This window comes from Hipposideros armiger, unplaced genomic scaffold, assembly GCF_001890085.2.
Source record: "Hipposideros armiger isolate ML-2016 unplaced genomic scaffold, ASM189008v1 scaffold_1074, whole genome shotgun sequence".
In the NCBI taxonomy this organism is placed as follows: Eukaryota; Metazoa; Chordata; class Mammalia; order Chiroptera; family Hipposideridae; genus Hipposideros; species Hipposideros armiger.
Genome location: NW_017732424.1, coordinates 359,724 through 387,235, shown reverse-complemented (window position 1 = coordinate 387,235; position 27,512 = coordinate 359,724). Strand labels below are relative to the sequence as shown.

The 27,512-nt window shown below is 39.9% G+C and overlaps 1 protein-coding gene across 1 annotated transcript in view; it reads left to right on the top strand.

The window, feature by feature from the left end:
* SYNE2 (spectrin repeat containing nuclear envelope protein 2) overlaps positions 1-27,512 on the top strand; it is a 333,055-nt gene that overhangs the window by 59,124 nt on the left and 246,419 nt on the right. The window contains exons 3-7 of the mRNA XM_019632109.1: positions 19,681-19,742; positions 21,106-21,201; positions 21,290-21,367; positions 21,455-21,547; positions 24,074-24,252. Of these exons, the coding sequence (XP_019487654.1) occupies positions 19,681-19,742; positions 21,106-21,201; positions 21,290-21,367; positions 21,455-21,547; positions 24,074-24,252 (508 nt within the window). The remainder of the gene's footprint in view (positions 1-19,680; positions 19,743-21,105; positions 21,202-21,289; positions 21,368-21,454; positions 21,548-24,073; positions 24,253-27,512) is intronic.

The window sequence follows — 27,512 nt, the reverse complement described above, 5'->3', positions numbered from 1 at the left end:
TATTATGTACATTAGCTACTGCTGAACTGCAGGTGTTGACGATTGCCTTAAAAGCATTTGGCTTTGTACACTGTGTAAGCAGACTTGTATTTCACAAAATTCAGATGTGCTTAATGACGCTTGCAGTAATATGAGAAAAGAGATTTTATGTAATGTGAGAGCTCAGGATCACTGCTCATAAGAAAGTTTTCTTTCCTCATTTTAGAACCTTGGCCTATTTAACTTACAGAGCCTACTGTATTTTAACCAAAACTTACCTAAGTTGAGACAATATGGCCATACCTGACTCAGAATAATATGCCCAAGAAAAGATTAAAATGCCTGAATTGAAATGTGGTGATTCATTGTTGATATGCTGTGAAAACAGCTACCCTGTGTGTGCAGGACCTACAAGGAATCACGCCAAAGGAATCAGGAAGTACTTTGCTGAAATTTATAATATACAATAAACAAGTGACTTCATCTTTCTTTTTGCTCATCCTTTGTGTGATCTTTGGGAAAAATGTCTTTATGAAGGATTATTGAGGGCCCTTTTGGTAGGGAGATATTTACATTCTCTTAGTTTAGTGAGGAGAATAGCACAGAATAGGTTGGTCTGTTGGGAGGGGAAAGAAATGGCATTTGTGACTTGGAGCAGCTTAATGTAAAAATGGAATGTAGTGCGTTTTGTACCACTGTGGGTGGTCCATATTTTAAATAAATTTGATATGTGAAAGTTCAAGCTATTAAAATGATGAATAAATGGCTGTCTTTAAAAGTTATTTGCTGTACCAAGGTGTCCATTATAGAATTTCTTTAAATCTTTTCATTTCCTGGCAAAATAATAGGTGCTTCCTTTCCTTTTATCCTAAGAAAATAGTAACTGCATATTTTGTCTGAAATAACATTCCTCTCAAGCTCTTCAGGTGGGAAAGATGTGTTCAGGGAACAATTCTTTGAAGAATTGGATTGATATGGTTCAAGATGGATAACTATCACAGAATTTTCAAGTTGGAAGGGACTTTCTTTGCCATTCAATTTAATGTGAGTCCAAAGTAAGAATCGCTTCAGAAGTATTTCTCAGATTAAGATCCGTGAGGGGATAGAATTCAAACCCATGAGGTTTGGGGATTATGCTTTTAGGCACTAGGCAGTTACTGGGTCTTGAGAATGGAGTATAGAACATGGTCAGAGGCCCGAGTTGTGTGGTAAGGAGACTAGTCTGGCTCTGGCGCATAGGAATACTTGAAAGGGGCGAGACAGTGGAGGTAGAGAAACCAGCATGAAGGCCTTGCACATACCTGGATGTTGGGCACTGTTTGCCTGGATTAGTTACAGCAGTGAGTATGAAAGTATGGGACAGAGATGAAGAACATTAAGGTAGAAGACTCAATAGGACTTTGCAACTACTGAATATGGATAATAAGTAGAGTGACTCCAAGGTTTAAAAGCTGAGCTGCTTGGGATAATAGTGGTAGCACATATAATGTCCAAATCACTATCTTCTTATTTCGTGTTGTTTTCGCTTAGTATTTTAATAGCCTCAAATAATAAGGCTGTTGAGTATTATTTTATATCAATGTGCGCAAAATAAGTTGTAGATAAAAGATACTATTTACAAAGAAACTCTTTCATGAGAACCTCCTATGTCATAGAAAGAGTAAATGGAGGACCATTTGAAAGTCATATTTATAATAAGTGATATTCACTGATTGGCAGACTCATCTTGTGATATTTTAAATGACAGCTATGGCAATTTTCAACTCTTTTGGACACTTTGTATATTTCTGATGTTATTTCTTTTGAACAGGTAAATATAATTTTTTGGCTATAAGAGGACACAATAAATTTACATTACAGAAGCAAGTTATTCTGTTTTCAAAAACGAGGTAGGTCGATGCTTTAGAAAAGCAGCATGAGTACTGAATGTTATCATTAATTAGACACAGAACTAGGAAAGAGTGTGTATTCTGTTACCTGGGCCACCACACGAGGAGTTAACTTTCACGCAGTCTTGCCAAAATGCTGCTGAATGGTTAACTGTCTGCATGAACCTGTATAAAGCCATGTTCAGCCCAGTTACTGTGACATTTCAAACAATGCTCATATGTTTTATTTAGTGCTGTTATCGTCTAGATGACATATTTTAAAAGATTAAAAAAAAACCCTCTCTGCCTTCTGGGTAGATATCATTACTTGGTAGGGCTCAGTAGTGAAATGTGAGTCGCTGCGGTTAGGTTATTACTCTATTTAAATTTATTCATTATTGATGAGTATCCATCTGAAGGGAGGCTTTCAATTTATGTATTATTTTTAGTAACATTAGGAATTATTTGTGTTCAGTGGGTTAGATTACAAGCATAACAGTGTGCTCTAATGTTAAATTTTATTCAGTTATTCAGTATGTGCCGTGGGCTGGGTGTTAAGGGTACAAAGATAAATAGATTGAGCACCTTTAAGAAGCATGTAGTCCAGCTGTGCTTTTGATGTCACGTGAAAGTGAGAAAATGACCTGGAATGCTAATGTAATTACTCATGTGAAACAAGTTGAAATCCTTAACTATACAGGGTCAGATTTGGTATCTAGCATAACCAATTCAACCAAAAGATGATTGAAAATGTTGTTGGAATAGCTGTTCATATTTCGGTTTTAGGAAAGTGAAAAATAAAAATATGTATAACATATTATCTGCAAGGTGAGTTATATATTCCTCTTATTGTGAAAAATCAAACATTTTGGTGACAGCATCCTGGAGTTTGTTGTCTTCTTACTGAACCCCATGTCATGTGTCCCTTAACCCTGAGTTTCTGCTTACCTTAGGACATCACCTGCTTTAACAGACCTGAGTTCCTCCAAGTGTGTGGGGGGTGCCCTGCATAGGATACTCTTGTATCTTTATTGCCAGTGAAGTTTCTGACATATTTTAGGCTTTCAATAAACAACTGTATAATGAATAAATGAGTGGGTAGGTAGAATAAAAGCACGGATTTCTTTTGACACAAGGCAGTGAGGCGTTTGTATGTGTTGGGGGGCTCAGTAATGCTTTGGTATTATGTTTCTGAGAGAAATTCTATTGTACCTTAGGATGGTGAGTGAATGAAAATGTGAAGTTTGAGAAAGAGGAACAGGATTAATAAAAGGCTTCTGGGTGGAATTTCTACCCTTTTGCAGCAAGTCCCCAGTGTGGAGTTTTGATAGAAATGATGTATGAAGATTAAGAAAAGGACATGTACTAGCAAGCGGTATTTTGCCTTTCCTAACCAAGTTAGAATGGCTCAGTTATTATGAATCAAAGCAAATCATCTCTGGGGTCTTTTCTGGCTAATTAGGTGATTATTACACCCAGAGAAAATAATCAAGTTAGAGTTCTTCACTGGCTATCCATACTGTACTGTCCGAACACAAAAGCTTCCAGAAAGTTCCTGATATCACAGTAGCTGACAATGTCTTTTGCTGTGTTTTCCTGGAAGATTATTTGCCTTGACATTGTAAAGTTTTATAATCTTAAAAATATTCCAGTTAAACAAAAAATAAAATAAGAGCTCTTGGAACAGTGGTGTTTTTCAGGAGAAAAATGTTTTCTTAGGTTGTATGTATAGTTTTGGCTTCTGGGAATTTTGATTCTGTTTTTGCCAGGAGTTTGGAGATAAGCTTACTTTATTCTGGGTCAGTTACATTTTGAAAACCAGGGCAAGATAAATCCAGGGTCATTTAGAGTCCTGTTAAAGTAGGTTAACAAAGATCTCATTCATTCCTTATAGAAATCAGAATCCTTTTTAATTAGCCCCATGGGAGATACAAGATTTTTCTGAGCTTTTGAGTATATGTGTGTGTGTATGTTGGGAGGGGGTTTAATTATTCAGAGTTTGAATAGTTTATTAGGAAAAATAAAACTCAAAATAATTTCCCCTTGAAAATGAGAAAGTAAAAAGTCAGTATAACAGATTCATTTATAAACATTGGGTGGGTTTAGTGTGTGATTTTTTTTTTTTTAGATTTTATTGGGGAATTGGGGGAGGGGAACAGCACTGGGGAATCAGAGGAAGGGGAACAGACAAGTTGCTGTTGTTTTGCTCTTCAGTCTAGTTGTGGAGGACGTTGCTTCACTGGCCCAAGTTGGCACCATCATTGCGCTCTTCCCGGGCAAGGCAGATCAGTCGCCGGCCTCTGGACGGCCGCTCACGCTGGCTGCTGGCTACACATGGTAGCCCATGGCAACCCACTGCAGCAGGGGCTGCAGCCTATGCCGTCGCCGGCAACCTACGGCAGCCCAGCTCCAGGTCAAGCTATTGTTCAGCATCTTAGCTGTAGAGGGCAGCGTCATTGGCCCTCATGTGGTATCCCAACCGGGGCCCTCTGGCATCCCAAGCCAGTTCTTAACCAACACGCCACTTGGCCAGCCCTTAGTGTGTGATTTTTACATCCTAAAAATTGAAGGTCCTCATAAACATGCCTCTTCCAGAGATCACTTCCCTTGTCTGATTTTAGCACTGGTGACCACAATTTCTCTGACTGGCTCCGTTTTTCTGCAACATTCAGGGAAGTTTTGGTAAAAGGTAACTGCATTTGTTGTTCTCAGTATATGTGAGAACTGAAGTTTACCACCACCATGTATTTCTGTGTCGTTTAAAAGTGGTGGATAAACGGATATGACTGATTTATCCAAGAGATGAAATATTTGAAGCTCTAAACGTGTATGTCATTGGAGGAGAGACATGAGATTCTGGGTGAATATCTCTCCTGGCCCTTGATGGTCTGTGCAGGGATGCATGCCGAATGAGCATAGGAAGAAAATGGCAGAAGAGTAGCAGCACCCTCTTACTGTCCACCTCTGGGGTGGAGCAGCTCTCACGGGTCATGTCTTGGTCTTTCAGTCTTTACAGCGCAGAGGACTTCCAATCACAGTAGCAGCGCTGTGTTACAAGAAGAAGGGCAGCTGGCTCAAGTGCAGAACACAAAAGCCCTTGTCAAATATGAGCAAGCGTTAGGCTCTTTCCAGAACATTGGAATTGTTGGCCTTGTCTTCAGTTAGGTAGGATTATGGATTATTAACAGTGGGAACTATTGGGTTGTCGGAAAAGTCATGACGCATTTTTGCAACAAAAAACATAGAAAAAATCCGACAACCCAATAGTTCTGCCTGCCTCAGTCTGAAGGCTTTCTCCTCAGAACTTCCAAGAGGTTTGATATCTTCAAAACAAAATGTTTCTAACAAACAGGTGAACACACACTACTTCATCACATAATTTGGGTGTTTTATGAGTACAGATAAATCTGTTCATGGATTCATTCATGCAACATGTGTTTCTGAGCCTACCTCGTATCAAGCACTATTTTAGATTCTGAGAGTACTGAGGCAAACAACTCCAGCAAGCTTCATATGCCACGGTGCTTGCATTTAAGTTAAAGAGACAAAGAATAAACTATCAAGTAAACTTTCAGCACATGATAAGCTACACAGAGGATTAAAAACAGGTTTATGTGATAGTGCCTGGGTGTCTTTAGATGGGGTGGGCAGAGATGGCCTCTCTGAGGAGGAGACATTTAAGCAGCCTTTGAATAACACAAAGGAGCTGCCTTGCAAAGAACAAAAGAGCATTCCAGTCTGAGGTAATAGCTCAAGGAAAAGCTCAAAGATAGAAGCAAACTTGGTGAATTTATGGAGCAAAGGAAGCCTGGTGGCTGGATTGTAGTGGACGGGTGGCATGAGCTGGTATTGGAGAGCCAGGCAAGGCCGGGCTGAATGGGGCAAGGATTTGTCAACTGTAAGGTAAGGTGTGTGGATGGGAAACCCTGGCAAGTTTTAATTAGGGAAGTAACAGGATCTGGCTTTCGTATTCCAAAGGTCACTCTGGCTGATGGGTGGTGAGGGAGTTGTCTGGGAGCAAGACGGGAAGCAGGAAAACCGGTTAGAATGCTTTTGCTGTATGTAGTCCAAGTAAGATATCATGGCAGTTTGGATCAGTGTGATAGCAATGGGATGAAGAACCGAAGATTTTTTTAAAGGATATTTGTGAATGCTGGGGATATGCAAACATTAAAAATAATTTCTAAATTTTTGCCTTGAGCAACTGAGTAATTGATGCAATTAAGAAGACTGGTAGATGAATAAGTTTGAGGGGAAAAGGAGTTTCTGTTTTTGCTTTTTTCCCATGACTGATATGAGATGCTTATTTGATAATCCAAATGGAGATGTCAGGTAGACAGTTGGATGAAAGGATCCAGAGCTCTAGGGAGAGGTATACATTTGGGAGCCAGCAGCACATGGCTGGTATATTTACATTTAAAGTCATGAACAGGTTGAGATCACCTCTGGAATGTGTAGCTAGAGCAGACAGACCTTTGGGGTCTTTCAGTGTTTAGAGGTCAAGCATAAAATGAGCAAGCAAAGGACACTGTAGAGTAGCTGAGGACAAATAAGGAAAACCAGGGGAGTGTGATGGCATAGAAACCTCTTGATGAAAGTATTTCACGAAGGTAGTTTGGCCAACCATGTAGAATAGAGAAGTGGCCACTGGATTGGGCTCATTGAGTTAGCTGGTGTCCCTGACACGCTTAGCCACATTCAGGTGTTGGAGATGGAGGCCTGACAAGTGGGTTGAGGAGAGAATGGGAGGTGAGGAATTGGAGACACAGACTCAATCAATGCTTTTAAGAAATTTTGCCATGAAGGGGAACAGAGATATCAGGTACCTTCTGAAGGGATATGTAGGATTTTTTAAGGTAAGAGATACTACTCCATTACTTGTTCTGCTTTTTCTAAGTATAGGTTAATTGATTCTTAGAGCCCCATTCACTTCTTTGTTCAGTCACTATTCAGTAAGTGTGTCTGAACACCTGTAGTGTGCCAGGCGCTGTGCTGCACACATGGGATGGCACGTGGCCCATGCTGTCCTGAAATGTATGTTCTGATTACAGAGATACAGACGAGTACATAGACCAGTGCAGTATTTCATGATATGTGCTACAGGAGGGAGAAGACATGGTGCTAGAGACGTACAGAGTAGGGGTACCTAACCCAGACTTGGGGCTCAGGGAAAGCTTCCCAGAGGAAGTGATTTCTAAGCTTAGACCTTAAAGTATGTTAGCAGCTGAGCAGGGTGAAGATGGGAAGAGTGCTCCAGGTAGTGGTAACCACATATGAAAGCCAGAAGATGAAGCTGAACAAGCCGAACATGGCACCTTCAAGGAAATGGATGGTCAGTGAGACAGGATTAGAGTTTGAAGGAGACTATGAAGAGCTGAGGCTGTAAAGGGTCGTGTAAATATACAGGGGTTTGAATTTTTTCCTAAGACCAAGGAGAAGCAATTGAAGGATTCTGAGCAGACTTATGCAGAACTGGTTTTAGAAATCACCCAGGCTGCTGTATGGGGTGTGGTCTTATGGGCGTGAATGTGAAGACAGCAAGAAAGACTAGTTTAAGTCTGTTACGGTGGTCCTGCGGAGAGAGAATGGTGGCAGTGGGAATGGAGAGAAATGGGTATTGAGAGATGTGTAATAGGTACAGTTTTCAGGACTTTTAAAATATTTTATTTTATTTTTAGCTTTTTCAGGGCTTGTAGATTGACTGGCAAAGTGAGGGAGAGGGAAGTATCAAGGATAACTCAGGTTTATTCTTGGGCGTATGAGCGGATGATAGAACTATTCACTGAAAAAAATGCAGGAGAACAACTTTGGTCAGGGTAGGACTTGGTTAGGGATGAGATGATGACTCAGTTCTGGAAATGTTGAGTTTAAAGTGTCCAGTCTATGGAATAACTAAGTGGAGATACCCAAGAGATAAGTGGATATATGGACATGAAGCTCCGGAGAAACAGACATCTGGGCTGAAGGTAAAGATTTGGAAGTCATTAACATAAATGATAGTTTGTTCCCTTGGAGTAGATGAAAATATGTAGTAAAAGAGAAGAAGGGCCTAAGCAGAACATTACAGAAACAGAAAAAAACAAAACAAGCCCATAACAAAGCCTAAGGAGGGGTATCCAGAGAAGTAGAAAGACCAGGTGATTGTGGTATCATGGAATCTGCAGACGGGGCGGTGCAGGGTGGTGAACAGTATCAGATGTTTCAAGATATCCCGTGAGTGCTGAGAAGCATCCATGGGGTTTAGCAATGGCAATATCATAGGTAGCCCAGCTGAGAATTAAGTGGAGTGGTTGGGGTGCAAGCCAGCTTTTAGCGGGTTGAGACGTGAACGGTAGGTAAGGAAGTGAAGATAGCTAGTATAGACCATTGTTTCAAGAAGTTTAGGTTTGAAGGGGAGGAGAGAGATAGGATGGTAGCTGGAGGGACCATGGACCTGACATTTCAGCTGATTTTTAGTTATAATAAAAAGAACGTGGATTTTGGTATCAGAGACATCTGGATTTGAATTTCTCTTCTCCCAGATGTGAAATCTGGAACTCGCTGTCTGGGACATAGTAGACTTCCTATAAATGCTTATTGCACAAGTCAATAAAACTCATTCATCTCCTGGGAGCTACAACTTTCTCATTTATAAAATGTTTACCTGACTACTTCATTGAAAGGCTGTAATGAAATAAGAGTTATTGGTCCTTACCCTTGAGTTCCCACTTATTCCTGGGCTTGTCTCAGCAATCCTTCTGAGCCCCTCCAAGTGTGTCTAGTATATCCACATGTTACAATAAATTTATATTGAGTTACATTGTGTTAATATCTCAGAGTCCATTATTTCATCGCTATTTGTGCCAGGCCCTTCCTGTTCCCGTGTGTTGTCTCAAGTATAAGTCACCCACGTAAATCAGGCCCAGAACTTTAGAGAGGCGTTTCTCAAAGTGAGCTCTGTGAGCCCCCGGCTTCAGAATCTCTGGGAGTTGAGACCCAGAACCCTGCATTCGAAAGTGTAGGAATCCTAGATTTGTAATCACAGCACAGCTAGCTCTCTTCAGTAGTATGGGCTGGTTCTCTTGCACTCAGAAGTCGGAGATGCTTGGACTGCTGCCCCAGTGGAAGGTGTTCAGGCTGCACAAGTCTTGATTTTCAAAAGAAAAGCACTCTCAGACAAGGTAGTAAGGAGTAAGAAATATGTGTTAAAAGAAATGGAATTACTTTAATTTATTCATTCCACAGATATTTATTGAGCAACTCAGATGAGTCAGCAGAGGGTGAGAAAGAGGAGAGACAAATAGTACCTTAGATTCTAGGCATTTTATCTGTATTGTGAGCTCATTTTCATGTGCCAGAAATACAAGATTTGCTTACTGAGAGAGCCAGGAGCTATGTTGGCCCGTGAGGTTGGAAACAAAAGCCTCAGTGTGAAAATCTCAGGTGTTTGCACAAGGGTGTGGCCCACTCATGTGGCAACACGAAGTTGCCGGATTCCATGTGCTCAGGCCCCGAGTACATATCATTTGTTGTATGTCATATGTTTTCCCAGCCAACTAAGCACTTAAACCTTTACGTTGACTGGGGAAAAATAATAGCAAAACCTTGCTTCCTCCTCCCCCACCCGTTTAACCATTCATTCAGCACACATTTTTCTGAATTTGTACAACATGAAATGCACCGTCGTAGATGCTGCAGGCAATATGAGCAACAAAGTCAGACTTGGCTCGTGCTCTCATGGAGCCTATTGGCTAGTGAGGTAATCAAATAATCTCATGGGTATTAGCTAATTTTTTGGGGGGGACAGCTTTATTGAGATATAATTTGAGAAGTAATTCACAAACCATACAACTCACCCATTCAAAGTGTACATGCAATTCAGTAGTTTTTAGTACATTTACTGAGTTGTGCAACCACCACATTTAATTTTAGAACATTTTCCTCATCCCAAAAAGAAATGCCATGCCCTTTAGCTATCATTCTTAAACCTCCCATCCCCCCAGCCCTCGGCAACATTGGTCTGTTTTCTGTCCCTATAGATTTGCCTATTCTGGACATTTCATACAAATGGAATCATGTAAGGTATCGTATTTTATGACTGGCTTCTTTCACTTAGCATAATGTTTTCAAGACTCGTCCAGGTTGTAGCTAGTATTTGTTTGTGTAGACCCATCGTAGTTCATGCCTGGGACTGGCAAACTTTTTCTTTAAAGGGCCGGGTAGTAAATATTTTAGTCTTTGAAGTCTATATAGTCTCTGTCCCAGCCACTCAACTTTGCCTTTTTAAATGAAAGTAGCTATAGCTACAGTATGTAAACAAATGAACGTGTCTGTATTCCAATTAAACTTTATTTACAAAAACAGGCAGCAGACCAAATTTGGCCCTTGGGTTATAGTTTATTGACCTCTGATCTATGTCAATATAAGTACTTAATCCTCCTGACAGCCCCGTGAAGTTATTATCCCCATTTTACAGATAAGAAGACTGAGACACAGCTAATAAATGGCTGATACAGGATCAAACCCAGGTAGTCTGGCCCTTGACCCAATGCTCTTAACCTTCCCAATGATTGCAAGTTGAGGCTAGTGCTAAATAGGGGGTGGAAACCCATCGGCCTCTGAAAGCAAATAACAAAAGTCAGAGTGTCCTGGGTTTCCTTCAGGATGCAAGAATTGAGCTGAGACCTAAGCATAAGGAGAAGTTAACTAGGTAAAGGGACGGGGTTGCCAGGAGGAAACATAGCTTGGAAAGGCCCCGAAAGAGGACGGAGTGGCTGGTATCCTGGGCACTGGGAGGGTGGTGTGTCCTAAAGCTGCAGAGATGCCCTGGGGTGGAACACGCAGGACCTCCTAGGTGGTTAGGGATTTTGCTCTGGATCCTCAGAGCAGAGAGAAACCATAAGAGGGTGGAAAGGGTAATCTGTTCAGATTTGCCGACTGAGGTGGGGAATAAATTGAAGGGAGTGGAGCAGGCCTGGTTGGCCCCGGAAGCAGTCCAGGCCTAGATTCGGCAGGAGAGCTGAGCAGCCAAGAGACAGAGAAGGAAGTGGATATGAGAACTGTGTGGAGGCCAATTTGGCAGGATTTGGTGGTAGGCTGTACTTGGGGATGATAAAGGATGGTGATGTCAAATCCATGAGATGGAAACACAAGGGAGGTCAGGTTTGGGGAGACAGAGGGCAGTAGAGTGTGATTGTAGTGCTAGAACTCAGAGTTTGACAGGCAAGTGCTGTTTTTTCCATTGTGACAACATGGATTCTTTAGGGGGGAAATATATGAAGCAAAAGACTTTGGAGGTTGAGACATGGTTGCATACTGTGCTTACAAGTTATGTTAGCTAGGGCTTCCCTTCTAAACTCGTTTTTCTCGTTCAATAAACAATATGCCAGTCTTGGTATTACAGTATTTATTTTTCTTGTTTGCTTACAGGCGGTTGCAAGAGAATGTGTTGTAAATTGTCCCCCGACTTTCTCTGTTAGTTGATAGTCCCTCCCTTTTGTAGTTAAGCCACAGGCCTTTTCCTGTTTACTCTTTAAATACGTTGAGCTTTTTGTTTGATTATGTGTGCTTGTGTGTTTTTATTCCCTTAATTTTTTTTCATTTATTTTTGTTTATCATCTCCATGAGAAACAATAGAAGAGGTGGCCTTACTATTTTTAGTTCCCTTCCTATTGGATAACAGCTTGATTATGATTCTTTGGGATGGCTGTTGGAACACATGGCTAAAATGTGTTGCATTACCGTCTCAATTTACCATGTCTGTCCCAGCTAACAGTGAGTTGGCAGGATTGTTTTAGGGAATGGCAACAGGGTCTCATTAGTACATCCTCTTTTGTTCAAGACATTTTATTAGTAGCAGAAAGAAATTGCCCAGGAGTTATTTAAACAAGGATTAGAGTAAGACATAGGCGCAGTAACTGTTGCCAGGATCTTCTCATATAATGGCAAGTCTGTTTGCTCTGCCAAACTTTTAATATTTACCAAGTCTTCCAACCAGCAAATATTTACTGAGTACCTCGTCTTTCCATGGCATTGTGCTAAGGGGAAACAGATACACAAAAGCATAAATGTTTAACTCTAAGGTTCAGACAGTGAGTAGGAGAGAAGCCACCTGCAGGTATGAGACTATACTACATGGGCAGCAAGTGGTAATTACTGTGAGTAGAAACACACTGTTGGGTTATACATATAGCTATCCTTTAATAAAAACACAGATAGGATAACAATAAACATACTGTTTTACAACTTGCTTGTTTTCACTTAATGTATCCACATCAGCACACGTATATCTACTTTGTTCTATTAACTGGCTAGATATAGTTTTCTTCCTTTGGTAATTTGGAAGGTTAAAATCTCCTTTTAAAAAAATTCTTATAGTTTAGCAGATGCTTTTTAGCTTTAAGTAGTATACCTAAATCTCTGCTTTTTCAATTATCGACTTAAAAATTGAAACTGTATTATGTATATTCATTCACTCGACAAATATTAAGTTGTGAGGTATTATTCTAAGAGTTAGGGACCCAGTGACCAATCAAAACGAATCCTTGCCCTTTGGAATTTATGTCCTTTGCATGCGTAATCTAGAAGGATGAGCAAGAAACTGTCAAGTAATGTTGTCTCTGGGGAAGGAAAAAGGGGGGAGTTTGGGGAAGGTTAAAATTAACTCAATTTCTATTACTGTTCGAAAAAATGTTTTATGAGGATTATGTGTTACTTGCTAATAGTAATAATAATAGGAAAAGATCCAACAAAGTATTGTGGGAGGACAGAGCCAGAAGAGATCTTTTCTCTTAAACTTCAGGGGGTTTTTTTGGTTGTTGTTGTTTTTTTTTTAGCTGAGCCATCCTGCCACCTGTTGACAGCTCAACTTGGGCCAAGACTCGAACCGTTGTTGCTGAGAGCTCGCACTCTTGAGTGAGCTCTTAACCAACTGAGCCACTCGGCCGGCCCCTTAAACTTTAGGTTAGGGGGCATTTGAACAGAATATGTCTTATTTTAACAAACGTTGATTGAACGCCCACCATGTGCATTGTGCTGGGTGCTGGGGTTTCTGTAAATGTCGAGGGAAACAGGCAGATTGGCCATTCCAGAGGGTATATAATGTGTCAGTGCAGGAAAGAGTGAAACTTAATGGGAATTGTAGCTCTTCTAGTTTGGGTAGAGAAATAGGACATGAGTAGAGAAGTCGTGGGAGATGAGTCAGGAAAAGATAGATTGGAGTCCAATTTTGAATGACCTAGAATGTTAGGCTAAGAATGTATAATTTATTCATTAATGAATTAGGAAATGATCAAAAGATTTGAATGAGGGGAGTGAAAGGTCAAAGGAATGAACCTGGGGACGTGTGCAGTAAGCCTGTTATCAATAAGCCAATAATAGGAAGGGAAGAAGAGAAATTACTGGATAGAAGGAGGTTGCAAAGCTTCCTCCAGGATCTTGGGCAGCAGAGAGCATTCTTGGAGAAGTCACATCGTAATCAAATATTGTACTATGTTAACCGAAAACATCAACTAGTGATTCTCACGTCTGGGGTGACTGCTTTTGAACTCTCACCACCTGGGAGAACTGCTGGAGTCAACATTTTAGGTGAACTCCTGTGAAGTTGGACCTTGCTAAGACCCGGTAGCCAGGGTCGTTTTATAATGAGCTTTATAATGAACTTAAAATTCATACTCTTTAATTGTGCTTAACTCAATTTGTTTTCATGTAAATTCCCTTCCAGCTAAGGATATGAGCTGCCAGCTCACAAAAGGCAGATTGAATAAGAATAGACTCAGGGATTAAATCTATTTTTATGGTAATGATACCTAGAGAAAAATCTTTTCTTTCTATGCCTCATTTCTCAAATTCAGTCAGATTATTTTCTAAGAATGATAATCAAGGATACATGGGCCTGAATAAAATTCACTGACTACATTTTCCTACATTATATGTATTTCTTATTTGCCTTAAAAATCTGGATAGAGAATGCTTCATTCTGTATTCCTTAATATTTCAAGAAACTCATCATTGTAATAGAGTTTGTTGTTCTCTTTCTCCTTTCTCTCTCTTTTTTTTTTTTTTTGCATTTTTCTATCCTTAACACCTGCTGATTAAAAGGTCCTATTCTCTACATGCCATTTTGAGAAGAGTTTTATTATTAGAAAGTTACCCTGGAAATTAAATAAAAAACTAATAGTTAAAAAAAAAAAAACACCAGAAACTCAACCACTCAAATTAAGTTGCTTTAAAGCATGCAGCTCTCAATTATTTTTTTCCCCAATGGCTCAGGCTTTGAAAAGAACAAAAGGCTACTTATCCTGCCATAGGGTGAGCTATTTGGCTGTGGTTCCTATTGAAATAATACGGTTTTCAGGGATAAGCCAGTGCGAAAATGTGAGAGAAGTGTGTCAGGGGATAAATGAAATGGCATACATGAGACCGTTTAATTCAGCTACCACAAAGGTGTTTAATTGCATCGAGGACATCTTTGGTTTGCCATTAGCAAAGCGTCCTTGTTGAATTTGAAGGGTTCTGATTTCCAGGATGACGAGGTGTTCTCTAAGTTTGGACAATGAGTTAGTTAAAAGCCACGAAGTTTTCTTTGTACATCCGTTCCTGAAAGTTTCATTTGGGCACTGGTTCCTTTGCTACCTGGAGAGCACTGGGTGGGGATTTGAACTGACTGCTCCTCTTATTGTTTAACCCTCGTTTCTATTAGATTTTAATCCAGTGAGGACAGGGATAGCTTAAGGTTTTCATTGGAACGTTTTTGACCATGTTAAATTTATGTTCCTGTCAAGGGGTGTTCCTCATTCCTCAGTCTAACCTCATATTAGGTCAAGTGCTCCAATCTGAACAATCCAGTTCGAGCCCTGGTTTTGCTGCCTGTTTTCTCAGCCTAGGAGAGTTCACAGTACTCAGTTTGCTCAGCACCAAGACCCCTTTGTCCAGCATCACTTGGAAATGAAATGATTCCTCATTTTACTTGGAAATAGTTCAAAACGACTGAGGTTTCCAGGTGCACGTGGAATACTGAAAACTCCATAGGCACATAATGCTCTTTTTGCACTGTTTTGTATCATTTCACCCCCTCCATGGTTATTTAAAAAGGTGCCTCCCCCCCTTTTTTTTTTACCCCCTGTAATTCCCTTAAAGTTAGTACAGACTCCATCTCCTGAACCTGATAGGATCCCTGATTAGTTTCTTTTTCACATTTGAATCACCTAGTAAGAAAAATCTCTCTCAGTCCCTTAAGGGATAGGATGAGAGTCATTATGGTGTTTTCTGTTGCTGTTTGTTTTGTTTTGGTTTTTAATTTCTGCTTTAATGTTATACTAATGTGTAGGTCCCTCCCTGCTTTTATACATGGTCTTGATTAATGCGTATTATATGCGTGTAACTTGATCCTGAAATCATAAAAACATGTTGTGTAGCTTTTCTATTGAGGAACAAAGTTAGCCCTCAGTACACTTTTTGGGAAGCATCAGTAGATGTTTAAAAATGATTGTCTTGTCCATCTACTAATAGTAGAGGAGAAAACAATGAACACATATCTCAAAGATTCCAGAAGATTTAGTAACATTTTGAATGATAGGACAAAATTTTGGCCTTTATAATTCTTTTGTTAAATGAGATTTATATCAAACAAATAACTCTTGAAAGCCCGAGCTATCCAGTTGGCTCGTCAGAACTGAATTCAGTTCAGCTAGCAATTACTGAGCACCCTGTAATGTGCAAATCACTGGGCTATAACTAATTTAAATTGGTAATACAGAACAAAATGAAATGGGTTCAAAAAGATAAGGAAAAAGCTCCAAAGAGGCAAAGTGTAAAGTGCATTTTTAGTCTCTAATCTGTCATAGCACTTACTAAACAATTGTAAATACCCTAAAATTCCACTTACCCAGATTCTCTTCTATTTCTTAACCTGAAGTCTTATTAATTTAAAAAAATTTTGAGAACTCAAATTATATGTCATACCAGTTATTTCAGTCTGTTACAACTGTGTTAGAGATTAATAAGAGGGAATGGGAGGAGGCAAAGGAAACAATGTACAGTAATACCTTGGTTTGCGAGCATAATTCATTCTGGAAACAAACTACTCACATTGCAAGACATCACTCGTTTACCACGTTAAAATGTATCAGAAATGTTTGCTCATCTTGTGGAACACTCGCAAACCAAGTTACTCGCAATCCAAGGTTTTACTGTATTAGAAGGTAGAACAGACAACTTTTAGAAAAAGGAATGTAAATGCATACAGGTAGATTTGACCTCAGTATAGTATACAAAATATACTAATAATAATTAGCAAAGTTATTATTCTTTCAGTAAGCGTTTATTTAGAGCCTGCTCTGGGCCAGGCTCTTCATGGCACCCGGAATATATCACAGGCAAACCACCTCTGCTTGTGTGGCGCTTACTTTACATTCTCTTGGGAGAAGAGCAAGGCATTCATAATAAACACACTGTATATATAACGTACATAGAATGTGAAATAGCGATAACTACGGCAGAAAAAACAGAGCTGGAGTTGGGGGTGTTACAGTTTTAAATAAGATGGTCAGGATTGATCATATGAATGAGGTACTATTTGAGCCAAGATTTGAAGGAAATGAAGGAGTTAGGCTTATGGGGACATCTGTAGTAAAAGAGCATCCCTGGAAGAAAGAACAGCTGTGCAAAAGCCCCAAGGTGGGAATGTGTCTGGGGAGTTTGAGAAAAACAGGCAGGTGAAAGTCGTTGGAGTCGAATGAGCAAGTGGGGGCAGGTGGTGTTTGGACTTGTAGCCAACATATGAGTGAAGTGAGAAGCCTTGCAGGGTTTTCAGTAAAGGGGTTTCCTGATCTGAGTCAACACTGTAGCCGTATCACTCTGGCTGCTGTGTGAGAACAGTAGTTAGAGGGCAAGGGCGGAAGGGAGACCTGTTAGGAATCTATTACAGTTATCCAGGTGGAGGTGGAGGTGACTGGGACCAGGGTGGTTGTAGTGGGGTGATGGGAAATGCTCATATCCTGAATATATTTTGAAGATGGACCTAAGAGCATTTTCCCGAAGCATTTGCTATACAGTGTGAGAGACGGAGAGAAGCCAACTTGTGGGGTAGGAGGAAGACAGAGCATGTAGGGTCCTGGAAGAAGGGGGGGAGAGTGATCGTCTGTACTGGAGGCTGCTGATGGCTCCAGAATGATGAAGGCTGAGAATTGACCATTGGTTTTAGTGATTAGTCATTGAGGACCTTGATCCTGGTGACTCTGGTGAGAGAGCAGTTTCAGTGGGATGGTGAGGGCCTGATTGGTGTAGGTTCTGTTAAAAGAGGAGGGTTGGACCTGGAGACAGTGAACACAGTCAACTCTGTTTGAGGAGTTTCACCACAGTGGGCAGCAGACAAATGAAGCAGTGGCGGATAGGGAACTGGGACCAAGAAGGTTTGTTTGGGTTACTGTTTTTAGATGGGCAAATTAATAGCATGGATCTATACTGATGGGAATGGTCTGGGAGAGAGGGAATAAAAGAGGGTGATACCGGAGAGAAAGGAGCAAAATCTCCTTGAGTGGCTCAAAGGGATGGGATCTGATGAATGAGTGAAGGGGTTGGTTTTAGATCTGAGCAAGGCCGGTTCATCCTCCTCACTGGTTGGAGGCAGAGCACTGTGATAGGTTATCAGATGAGGGGTGAATGATTCCTTATGGGTCCTGGGAAGCATGGTCTCAGCTGAGGGTAAGGGTGGAAGAGGACATGTTGGAAGTTTGAGAAAGAAGGAGAAGGTATGAAATTGCTGTTTAGGGGAGTAGGAGCGGGCATTATAGTCTGACTGCCAGGTAGCACCAAGGGCCCAGCTGGGGATAATGGTGAGAGCAGTTAGCCATTTTCTTCCAGCTACATTCAGCAACATATGCGTAGGTCTGAGTGAGCAGAGAGTAGTGAAGAGGTGCCACGTACTCACAACAAAATAAGAGGTGCAAGGGAGTGTTTGTCATAATGGATTATGAAATTTGGATAAGGATAGAAGGAAGGATATCAAGGGAGTGAGGGACTGTATAAAGCCAGCAGAACCAATGGCTTGAAGTAGCCGATGGTCTCCAAGGATTGTTGGAGTTGGAGCACCTAGAGGGAGTGAACTGAAAAGGTAAGATGTTCAGAGACGGGGATGCATGAAATCAAGATTATGACGAGTTGTGGTTATTAGTAACGACAAGGCCTGGGGTGTGACCGTGACAATGAGTGGTTGAGGCAGGGCAGAAGGCAAGTCTATTGGAGAAGAAGAATTCAAGAAACTAAGAGGCCAAGGGGTTGGAAGGTTCATCAGTATGTATGTTGAATTTGCCAAGAATTAGACAGCAGTTGTATTGGAGAGAACGGCAGTGGGGAAGGAACTAAAACCTTTGAGAAATGATGAGGAATGACAGAAGTAAGTAGATGACTGTAACATTGGGGACAGTCTGATGACATGATAGTCAAAGCCGGAGCATTTCAGGGACAAGGAGAGTAGAAAAGGATCTGGAAGTAGCAGTGAGGAGCAAGGACCAGCGGTCCAAGGTCTGTAAGAGAAAGCGCCATCACCACTGCAGGGAAAGCCCAGTTCTCAGGTGGCCCAGGTTTCAATCAGAGCAGAAAGGCAAAGCCTACCCAGAGAGGGCAGTGAGCACGCAGAGGATCATGATGATGGTATATATGGATTTCAGCATCAGTGGAAGGGTTTTGGGAGATAAGAAGAGGTGGGAGATGAGAAAAATTGGGAGATGTGCAGCGTCTTATGGAAAATTAGAGTGAGGGTACTGAGGGGGACCACAGAGTCTGGCGTGTATATGCACGCATGTGTGCAGTGTGTGTGTGTGTGCACGTGAGTGTGTGCAGTATGTGTGTTCATGGACATAAACAGAGATAAAGTCATAGTGAGATAAGACCTGGTGACCTCGAAGTGGGTGGCGGTGACAGGGCTCTGAGCATTAGGCGCAGAGAGGAGTGGGTGTCTGGGCTTATCCTTCTCCCAGTCCAGCAGGGTGAGGAGAGCTGGGGAAGTGGAAAGTCAGTCTTTGTGTGCAGGGCTAACCCTTGACCTCAGAGCTGAGATGTCTGGTGAAGCTGAGGGTGCAGAAGGCCAGAGGAATCATGGTGTCGGTGTGGGGTCCACTCCTGCTCTGGGGAGGAAGAGAAGATACACTCTGAGCATTCAGATCTGTCCCTTGACTCTTTCCTGGTTAATAAGAGTAAGAGCTAGCATTTCTCATGTGTCCACTATGTGCCAGAGTCCATTCACATTAAATGAGTCATTAATGATCTCTAGAGGTGAGTGCTTCCTACCTTATTCCATGAGGAAACTGCTCAGTATCACTACTCGGTAACGGGCAGGAATGCAGGTCTCTCTGGCTCTAATTGCAGCTCATTTACAGTTAATTTAGTGGCAATATATTCTCCATGATAAATACTCATGATAAATGTCAAGACTAAACTGCCACGACTTTACGAGTATGAGCCATTTGAAAGGTCTCCAGGTGTTCTGGGGTTTACCTTCAGACACTGCGTAGCGTTGGCTTACACTGCAAATCCTGGGTTAGGAGCGCTTCCCTTTGCTTATGGTTCCTTGTATTCCATTGTCAAGGCCATGTAGGGACTTAATTTTTTTGTCAGTCAAAAGTATTAAAAACCATTGTCTCCTGTCAGCTAACCTCTGACCTTAAAAAATATCTCGTATCAACACGCTATTTCCAAAACTCTCTTAAACACATCTGAAATTTAGACTAAGACCTAGGAGGTTTGTAAGATTGTGAAACACACACATATACCTGGAGTGACAGACTTCTGAAACTGATATGTTTAAATGGTTTCTGAGGCCTCTTGTTCTATAACTGCTATTCTCTTTTTTAAATAGCTGAACAGGAAGACACTCAGAAGAAAACCTTCACCTGCTGGATAAACTCACAGTTGGCAAAGGTGAGAGCAAATTGAGCTATAAATTCATTTAAGTTATTTGTCCTGCACCTTCAGTTTGGGTCCCAAGAATTGTGCTGGTGACGTTTAAAAGATTGAAAGAATGTAGTGAATGTCACCTTGATCTTGTTTTCATATATTTGTTATTCTTTTCCAACACAAAAAAAGGAGCCCTTTTATTAAAGATATGAGAGACAGTGCTATCAAAATATTTAAAGCAGCAACAAATCTTTTATCAAGTAAATAATAATAATGGTGATTCATATAAATTGAGTTTATGTGTTAAACCCTGTCCTAAGTTCTTTAAATGTACAGATGCTCCTTGGCTTACGATGATGTTACTACATCCCAATAAACCCACTGTAAGTTCAAAATATCATACGTTGAAAATGCATTTAAGACACCTAACCTACCAAACATCATAGCTTAGCCCAGCCTACCTTAAACATTCTCAGAACACCTACATTAGCCCACAGGTGGGCAAAATCATCTAACACAATGAATATACTTTAGGGTATCGGTTGTTTACCCTCATGGTTGTGTGGCTGACTTAGGAGCTGCCGCTGTCTAGCATCACAAGAGAGTGTCATACCACATATCACTAGCCCAGGGAAAGATCAAAATTCAAAAGTACGGTTTCTACTGAATATGTATCGTTTTCACACCATTTTAAAGTCGAAAAATTGTAAGTCGAGCCATCCTAAGTTGGGGACCGTCTGTACTGACTACTCATTACATTTCAATGATTTCACAACAGCCCTACGAAATAGATAGAATTATTCCTGTTTAGAGAACAAGGAAGCTAAGGTACAGAGAAGTTATGGGACTTGTCTAAGGTCACACAGCTTGTAAGTGATAGTGCTGGGATACAAACACAGGCAGTCTGGACCTAGGGGCCTTGATCTTAATCACTGTGCCACCCTTCCTCTCACTGATGCCAAATGCCTGGAGTAACCTAGATGCAAAATGAATGAGCCTCTTCTGACAGCCTGCCCATCGCAGCACAATGCTCGTAATTCTAAAATAAAGGTAAATTCATAAACGAGTTACTCCAGAAATGTAACCTGCTTCCCAAAAGGGTTACTACTGGCTGATTCTGAATGCCTTGAATGCCATTCTGTGCCCAGGTTTTAAGCTCTCGGTGAAAGCCAAAAGAGTGTTACTGGAAATTTGCCATTAGATAAATTAAGTTCACTACTTATGTTTTGATATGAACTTTGTGTGTTCTCTATCATTCTGTTAAGTAACAAAAAAATCACAACCAAATCTTAGCTTCTGCAAAACCACAAAACACATTTGTGAGATTCTTACAGGTATTGTTTTTTCGGACCGAAGTTTAAGATTATTTTTCTTGTGCCCTTTGCAGCACACCCCTCCTTCGGTTATATCAGACCTATTCACAGACATTAAAAAGGGGCATGTCCTCCTCGATCTGCTAGAAGTGCTCTCGGGACAACAGTTGGTAAGCTCTTAAAATGACATTAAGAAATTTGTTGACTTTTTAAAACAATTCATATTTCTAAGTAATAGATATTGCTTGAATTTTATAGCCTCGAGATAAAGGATCTAATACATTCCAGTGTAGAATCAATATAGAACATGCCCTGACGTTCCTAAAACACCGATCAGTGAGTATGAATTTCACCTGAAAATTTATTGGCAAGATTAATACTGTGAAATAGTTTCTCCTTTTAACCTGCATTTTTTTTTTCCAGATCAAGCTAATCAATATTCATGTTACTGATATTGTAGATGGAAACCCATCCATTATTCTTGGCCTAATTTGGACAATTATACTGCACTTTCATGTAAGTAGTTCGATGATGTGAAAATTATTTCTGTTCTAATTACCACAGTATGAAACAAGTGCAATGTAGTAAGTGTGACTTGAGTCTGGATTCAGTCCTGAGCTTCTTCCAGAAATAGGACACTCTGGAAATCTTGACAAGTGGAAGATATGTAGCTGACCTTTGCCACTTATTTTAATTTTCAATTGAAAATGGAAAGCTGAGTTATGATATCCTGAATTATCTATGATATCAGCACCAGCCTGAATAGAACCTGCCATGGTAAAGTTTTGCTTGTTATTTATTTACTCTGGCAGGAAAGAGAGTAGGAAGCCTCTGGAGTAAATTCTTGAAAACTAACCCACTCAGCTCCCTGTTTTTGAGGACCCTTGTTCAGCCTAATCATCCTGCAACGTCCCATTTTGTCCCAAGACTGACCCATACATTCATTTCATTCCACAAATGTTTTTGAGCACCTACTATGTGCTAGCTTTTGTGCTAGGACACCAAGAAAATAACAGCAAATAAGACAGTTATAGTCCAGGCTTTATGACACTTGTAACTGATAAATATATTCTTTTAGGCCTGGGATTCTGAATTAGTGTAGGTATTTTGCAGCTATCTAGAAAGTTACGTGTTCTATAGCTCCATAATGACTTTAAAAATAACTTTAGAAATGATATGGGCAACAAATACTTATGTTAGAAAAACTAGAAAATAATATAACTAATTTATACAAAATTTAAAACATAAAATGAGACTATATATCATGTCTGGATACCTCCATTTATAGTTATAGTAGAATAATATGCATGAGAATGATGAAAAGCAAATTTAGGATTGTGTTTTTTCCTCTCTGGGAAAGGAAGGAAATGGAATTGGAGAGGGAAAGACAGAGAGGCTTAAACTATATCTGTGTTTTGTTTCTTTTAAAAAATAGGAAACAAATGTGATAAAATGTTAAAATTTGATAATTCTTAGGCATTTATTATATTCTTCATACTTTCTAGGGTATTAGAAATATAATATAAAATTTCAGTATAGGTAATAAAAGAAAATGAAGTCATCTGTAATTCTATCACTCATAGTTAACCACTTTAAATAACTGGGTGTGCAAGCCTCATGGTATATGCAGCAAGAATTAATATGTATATTAGGGCCGGCCGAGTGGTTAAGAGCTCGCTCAAGAATGTGAGCTCTGAGCAACAGCGGTTCGATTCCCGACCCAAGTTGAGCAGCCACTGAACTGCCAATAGGTGGCAGGGTGGCTCAACTAAAAAAAAAAATGTGTATTCATATATGTATGTCTTAAAATGGGGTCATGCTATTCATACTTTTTCAACCTGTAATTGCTCAATTTCCAAATATTTGGGAATTTTGTTTGTCATGTCTTCATTACTAATTTCTAGCTTAGTTTTTGTATGGTCAGAGAATGCCATCTGATTGATTTCAGTCCTTTAAAATTGCTGAGGCTTGCTTAATGAGTCAACATGGTCAAGTTTAGTCAAGATTTTATACACACTTGAAAAGAATGTTGATTCTGCATTTTAAGTACAATGGAGTATGCCAGTGGGATCAAGTTTGTTAATTGTGTTGGTCACATCTACCATTATTGGTTGTTGTGTGAATCTATCAATTTTTGAGTGAAGTATACTTCTATGTTTGTGAATTTATCATTTGAAGTTTTCTGTAGTTATTATTACATTGCTCTCCAAAAAAAATCTGAACCAATTTTTGTGTTTACAGCAATATATGAATATCCAGTTTCTCATACTCTTACCGTCGTTGGATGTTAACTTAAAAAATTTTTGCCTATGGTATATATGAAAAACCGTCCTCTTGCTGTATTTATTTATTTATTTATTTATTTATTTATTTATTTATTTATTTATTTTTTAAGCTAAGCCATCCTGCCACCTGTTGGCAGCTCAGCAGCTGCTCAGCTCAGGCTGGGAATCGAACCACTGTTGCTCAGAGCTCAAACTCTTGAGAGCGAGCTCTTAACCAACTGAGCCACTCAGCCGGCCCCTTGCTATATATATTTAGATTCTTAGGTGACTAATGAGTTTTTTCTCATATAATTAATGGAAATTTTCTTCCTCAGATTTATCTGTCCATGTGTGTTGACTATTTTTTTCTGTATGTAGATTTGTTTCTTAATGTTTTATAATCAAAGAGACATTTTAGTTGAAGATACTCTAGACTAAGAGCTCAATTTAGTTCAGTTAAATTTAGATTGATAGACGTTGAGCGCCAGTTAAAACGCTCTGTAAGCACTTTAGGGCATGAATAGATGCTCGCCCTCAATGTGGAATGTCATGCATGAGTGAAGGCAAAGAATGACCCATGTCCCCTGAAAGAAAACTAAAGTTTAGCCCCAGATGACAGATGCTGTTAATGAAGGATTTGTCTAGTGCTCATTTTACCACAAGTAAACTGTCACTGTTACATGATACTTCTTAGGTCTTGTTTGGGCTGAAGACCATGAGTTTGCTTCAGTGTTGCTAGCTTATGAATCTGTATATGTTAATATTATGTCTTCCTTAGATTGAGGAGCTTGCCCGCACTCTTTCTTGTGATTACAACCCACCTTCCCTGGACGATGCGAGTGTGGTTGAGTCCTCTTCTACCTCAAGTCCAGCCAAGAAACACTCCAAAGCTCAAGAAAGATGGAAGATGTCTGCAAAAAAGGCTCTTCTCTTGTGGGCTCAGGAGCAATGTGCCACGTAAGTAGTTTGCTGTGATCAGAGGAGACACACATGGCGGCTATATACCCACTAGCATAATCTTTCTGACCTCTAGGTCCAAAAATCAGGCCAACTGGACATAACACCCACCTGAACACGTCCCTCTCATACAAAGAAAATGCTCTCTGTCCCCCTTCCTGTCACAGTGAATCTTCCAAATGTAGACGTTCATGAGCTCAGCCACTCTTGTTTTGAAGACATCTGGGTAACTTACCTCACTCCTACTCGAATGTATAGGTGGCCTATTATGATGTGCAAATAAAATGGTCGTTCAATATCCTTTTCTTTAGGCACAGTTCCCCTGTGCATCCAGAAGGTGCATTTAGATCTAAGAAGTTTTCTCACTCTAAGAGCTTTTTAAAAGTCAGAACTATGTCTTAATTGACTATGCATCCCCAGAACTAAGCATAATATGAGTTCACGGTCGGTGCTCCGTAAATGTGATTGAGTGAATGAATGAACAAATAAGTTAATAAGTAACCTATTCATAAAATTATCTCTAGGAGGTGTGTATGATTAGATTAAAAGACCACTGTCCCCATGATTTAGAAACTCAGAGCTCAGTTAGGCAAGAAAGAGACAAGCGAGTATGCATTTTTACAAAGTGGGGATGATGAAGGGAAGTTAGTGCTCATAATTTATTTTTTACAAAGAAAAGTGTTTTCTGCTCTTGGGAGACATTTACTTTTTCATTTTAACCAACTGCTGGGATGCAATTTAGGAGAAATAAAGAATTAGGATGCAGGAGAACTCACCACAAGAAGAGATGTGGAGTTCAAAAGGTGTTCTTTGTCACCTCATAGCATTATCTGGATAGAAGCATAAATAATGTTGCTGAGCCTTTCAAAAAATGCCAGACTTCTGAGTAACTCCTTCCTAATGAAAGGCTAACATGTTAATTTCTACCTTTACCCTTACCTTTCTTTAATTATCATTTATCCCCTATATTCTGTGTGGGACACAAACATACATACTGTATAGGTTTTTATTATTATTTATTTTTTAATTAGTTTCAGGGTACAAAACAATGCAATAGTTATACTTTTCACCCCTCACAAAGTGACAGCCCCCCCGATCTACCGCCCCCCTTATATACATATCTATTACAATTCCATTGACTTCACTCCCCACACTATACTCCACATCCCATGACTATATATGTATTAAATTATAGTTGACATACAATATTATTCAACATCAGCTTCAGGTGGACAGTGCAGTGATCAAGCCTCTACCCCATCCATGAAGTGACCTCCCTAACAAGACATGTGTCCATCTGACACCCTAAAAAATATTTACGTTATTGGTTATATCTCCCAACTGTCTTTTCTATCCCTGAGGCAATATTGTAGTCACCAACTTATGTTGTCTCGTCCCTTCCCCTTCTCTCTCATCCCCACCACCCTCCCATCTAGCAACCATCGGTTCTTCCTCTATATCTCTGAGACTATTTCTGTTTACAATGCTCATTTATTCAGTTCTTTAGATTCCTCATATAAGTGAGATCATGTGGTATTTGTCTTTCTCCAACTGACTTATTTCACTTAGAATAATGTTCTCTAGGTCCATCCATATCGTTGTAAATGGTAAGATTTCATTCTTCTTTATAGCTGAGTAACACTCCATTGTATAAATGTACCACAGTTTCTTAATTCAGTCATCTACCGATGGACATTTCAGTTGTTTCCAAGTCTTGGCTATTGTAAATAGCGCTGCAATAAACATAGGGGTGCATATATTTTTTTGAATTAGTGTCTTGGGCTTTTCTGGATAAATACCTAGGAGTGGAATTGCTGGGTCATATGGTGGTTCCATTTCCAGGTTTTGAGATACCTCCATACTTATTTCCATAATGGCTGCACCAATCTGCAGTCCCACCAACAGTGCACCAGGGTTCCCTTTTCTCCACAATCTCGCCAGCACTTGCTGTTTGATGATTTATTGATAATAGCCATTCTGACTGGAGTGAGTGGTATCTCATTGTGGTTTTTATTTGCATTTCTCTAAAGATTAGTGAGGTTGAACATTTTTTCATATGCCTGTTGGCCACCTGTATGTCCTCTTTAGAGAAATGTCTCTTCATATCCTCTGCCCACTTTTTAACTGGGTTGTTAGCTTTTTTTGGTGCTGAGTTGCATGAGTGTTTTATGAATTTTGGATATTAACCCCTTATCAGATATATTGTTGACAAATATCTTCTCCCATTCAGTAGGCTTCCTTTTTGTTTTATTGATGGTTTCCTTTGCTGTGAAAAAACATTTAAGTTTGATGTAATCCCATATGTTTATTTTTTCTTTTACTTCCCTTGCCCGAGGGGATATATCAGTAAAAATATTGCTCAAGGTAATGTTTGCAAATTTACTCCCTATGTTTTCTTCTAGAAGTTTTATGGTTTCAGGTCTTACATTTAAGTCTTTAATCCATTTTGAATTTGTTCTTGTATGTGGCGTAAAGAGGTGGTCCAGTTTCATTTTTTTGCATGTGTTAATCCAATTTTCCCAGCACCATTTATTAAATAGACTGTCTTTACCCCAATGTAAATTCTTGCTTCCGTTGTCATAGATTAACTGACCATATATTCTGTTCCATTGATCTATGTGCCTGTTTTGATGCCAGTATCATACTGTTTTGATTATTGTAGGTTTGTAGTATAATTTGATGTCAGCTAGTGTAATACCCCCCGACTTTGTTCTTATTTCTCAGGATTGCCGTGGCTATTTGGGGTCTTTTATGGTTCCATATAAATTTTAGGACTATATTTTCTATTTCTGTGAAAAATGCGCTTGGTAGTTTGATAGGAATTGCATTGAATCTATATATTGCTTTAGGCAGTATGAACATTTTAACTATATTAATTCTTCCTATCCATGAGCATGGTAGGTGTTTCCATCTATTTGTATATTCTTTAATTTTTCTCTTTAGTGCCTTATAATTTTCTGAGTACAGGTCTTTTGCTTCTTTGGTTAAATTTATTCCTAAGTATTTTATAGTTCTTCAAGCAACTGTAAATGAGACTGTTTTCTTTCTCTTTTTTTTTTTTTTTAAAGATTTTTAGGGGGATGGGAACAGTGCTGGGGAATTGGGGGAAGGGGAACAGACAAGTTGCTGTCGTTTTGTTCTTCAATCTAGTTGTGGAGGATGTTGCTACATATGGTAGCCCATGGCAACCCACTGCCACAGGGAGTGCAGCCTACGCCGTCACCGGCGACTCATGGCAGCCCAGCTCCAGGTTGAGCTGT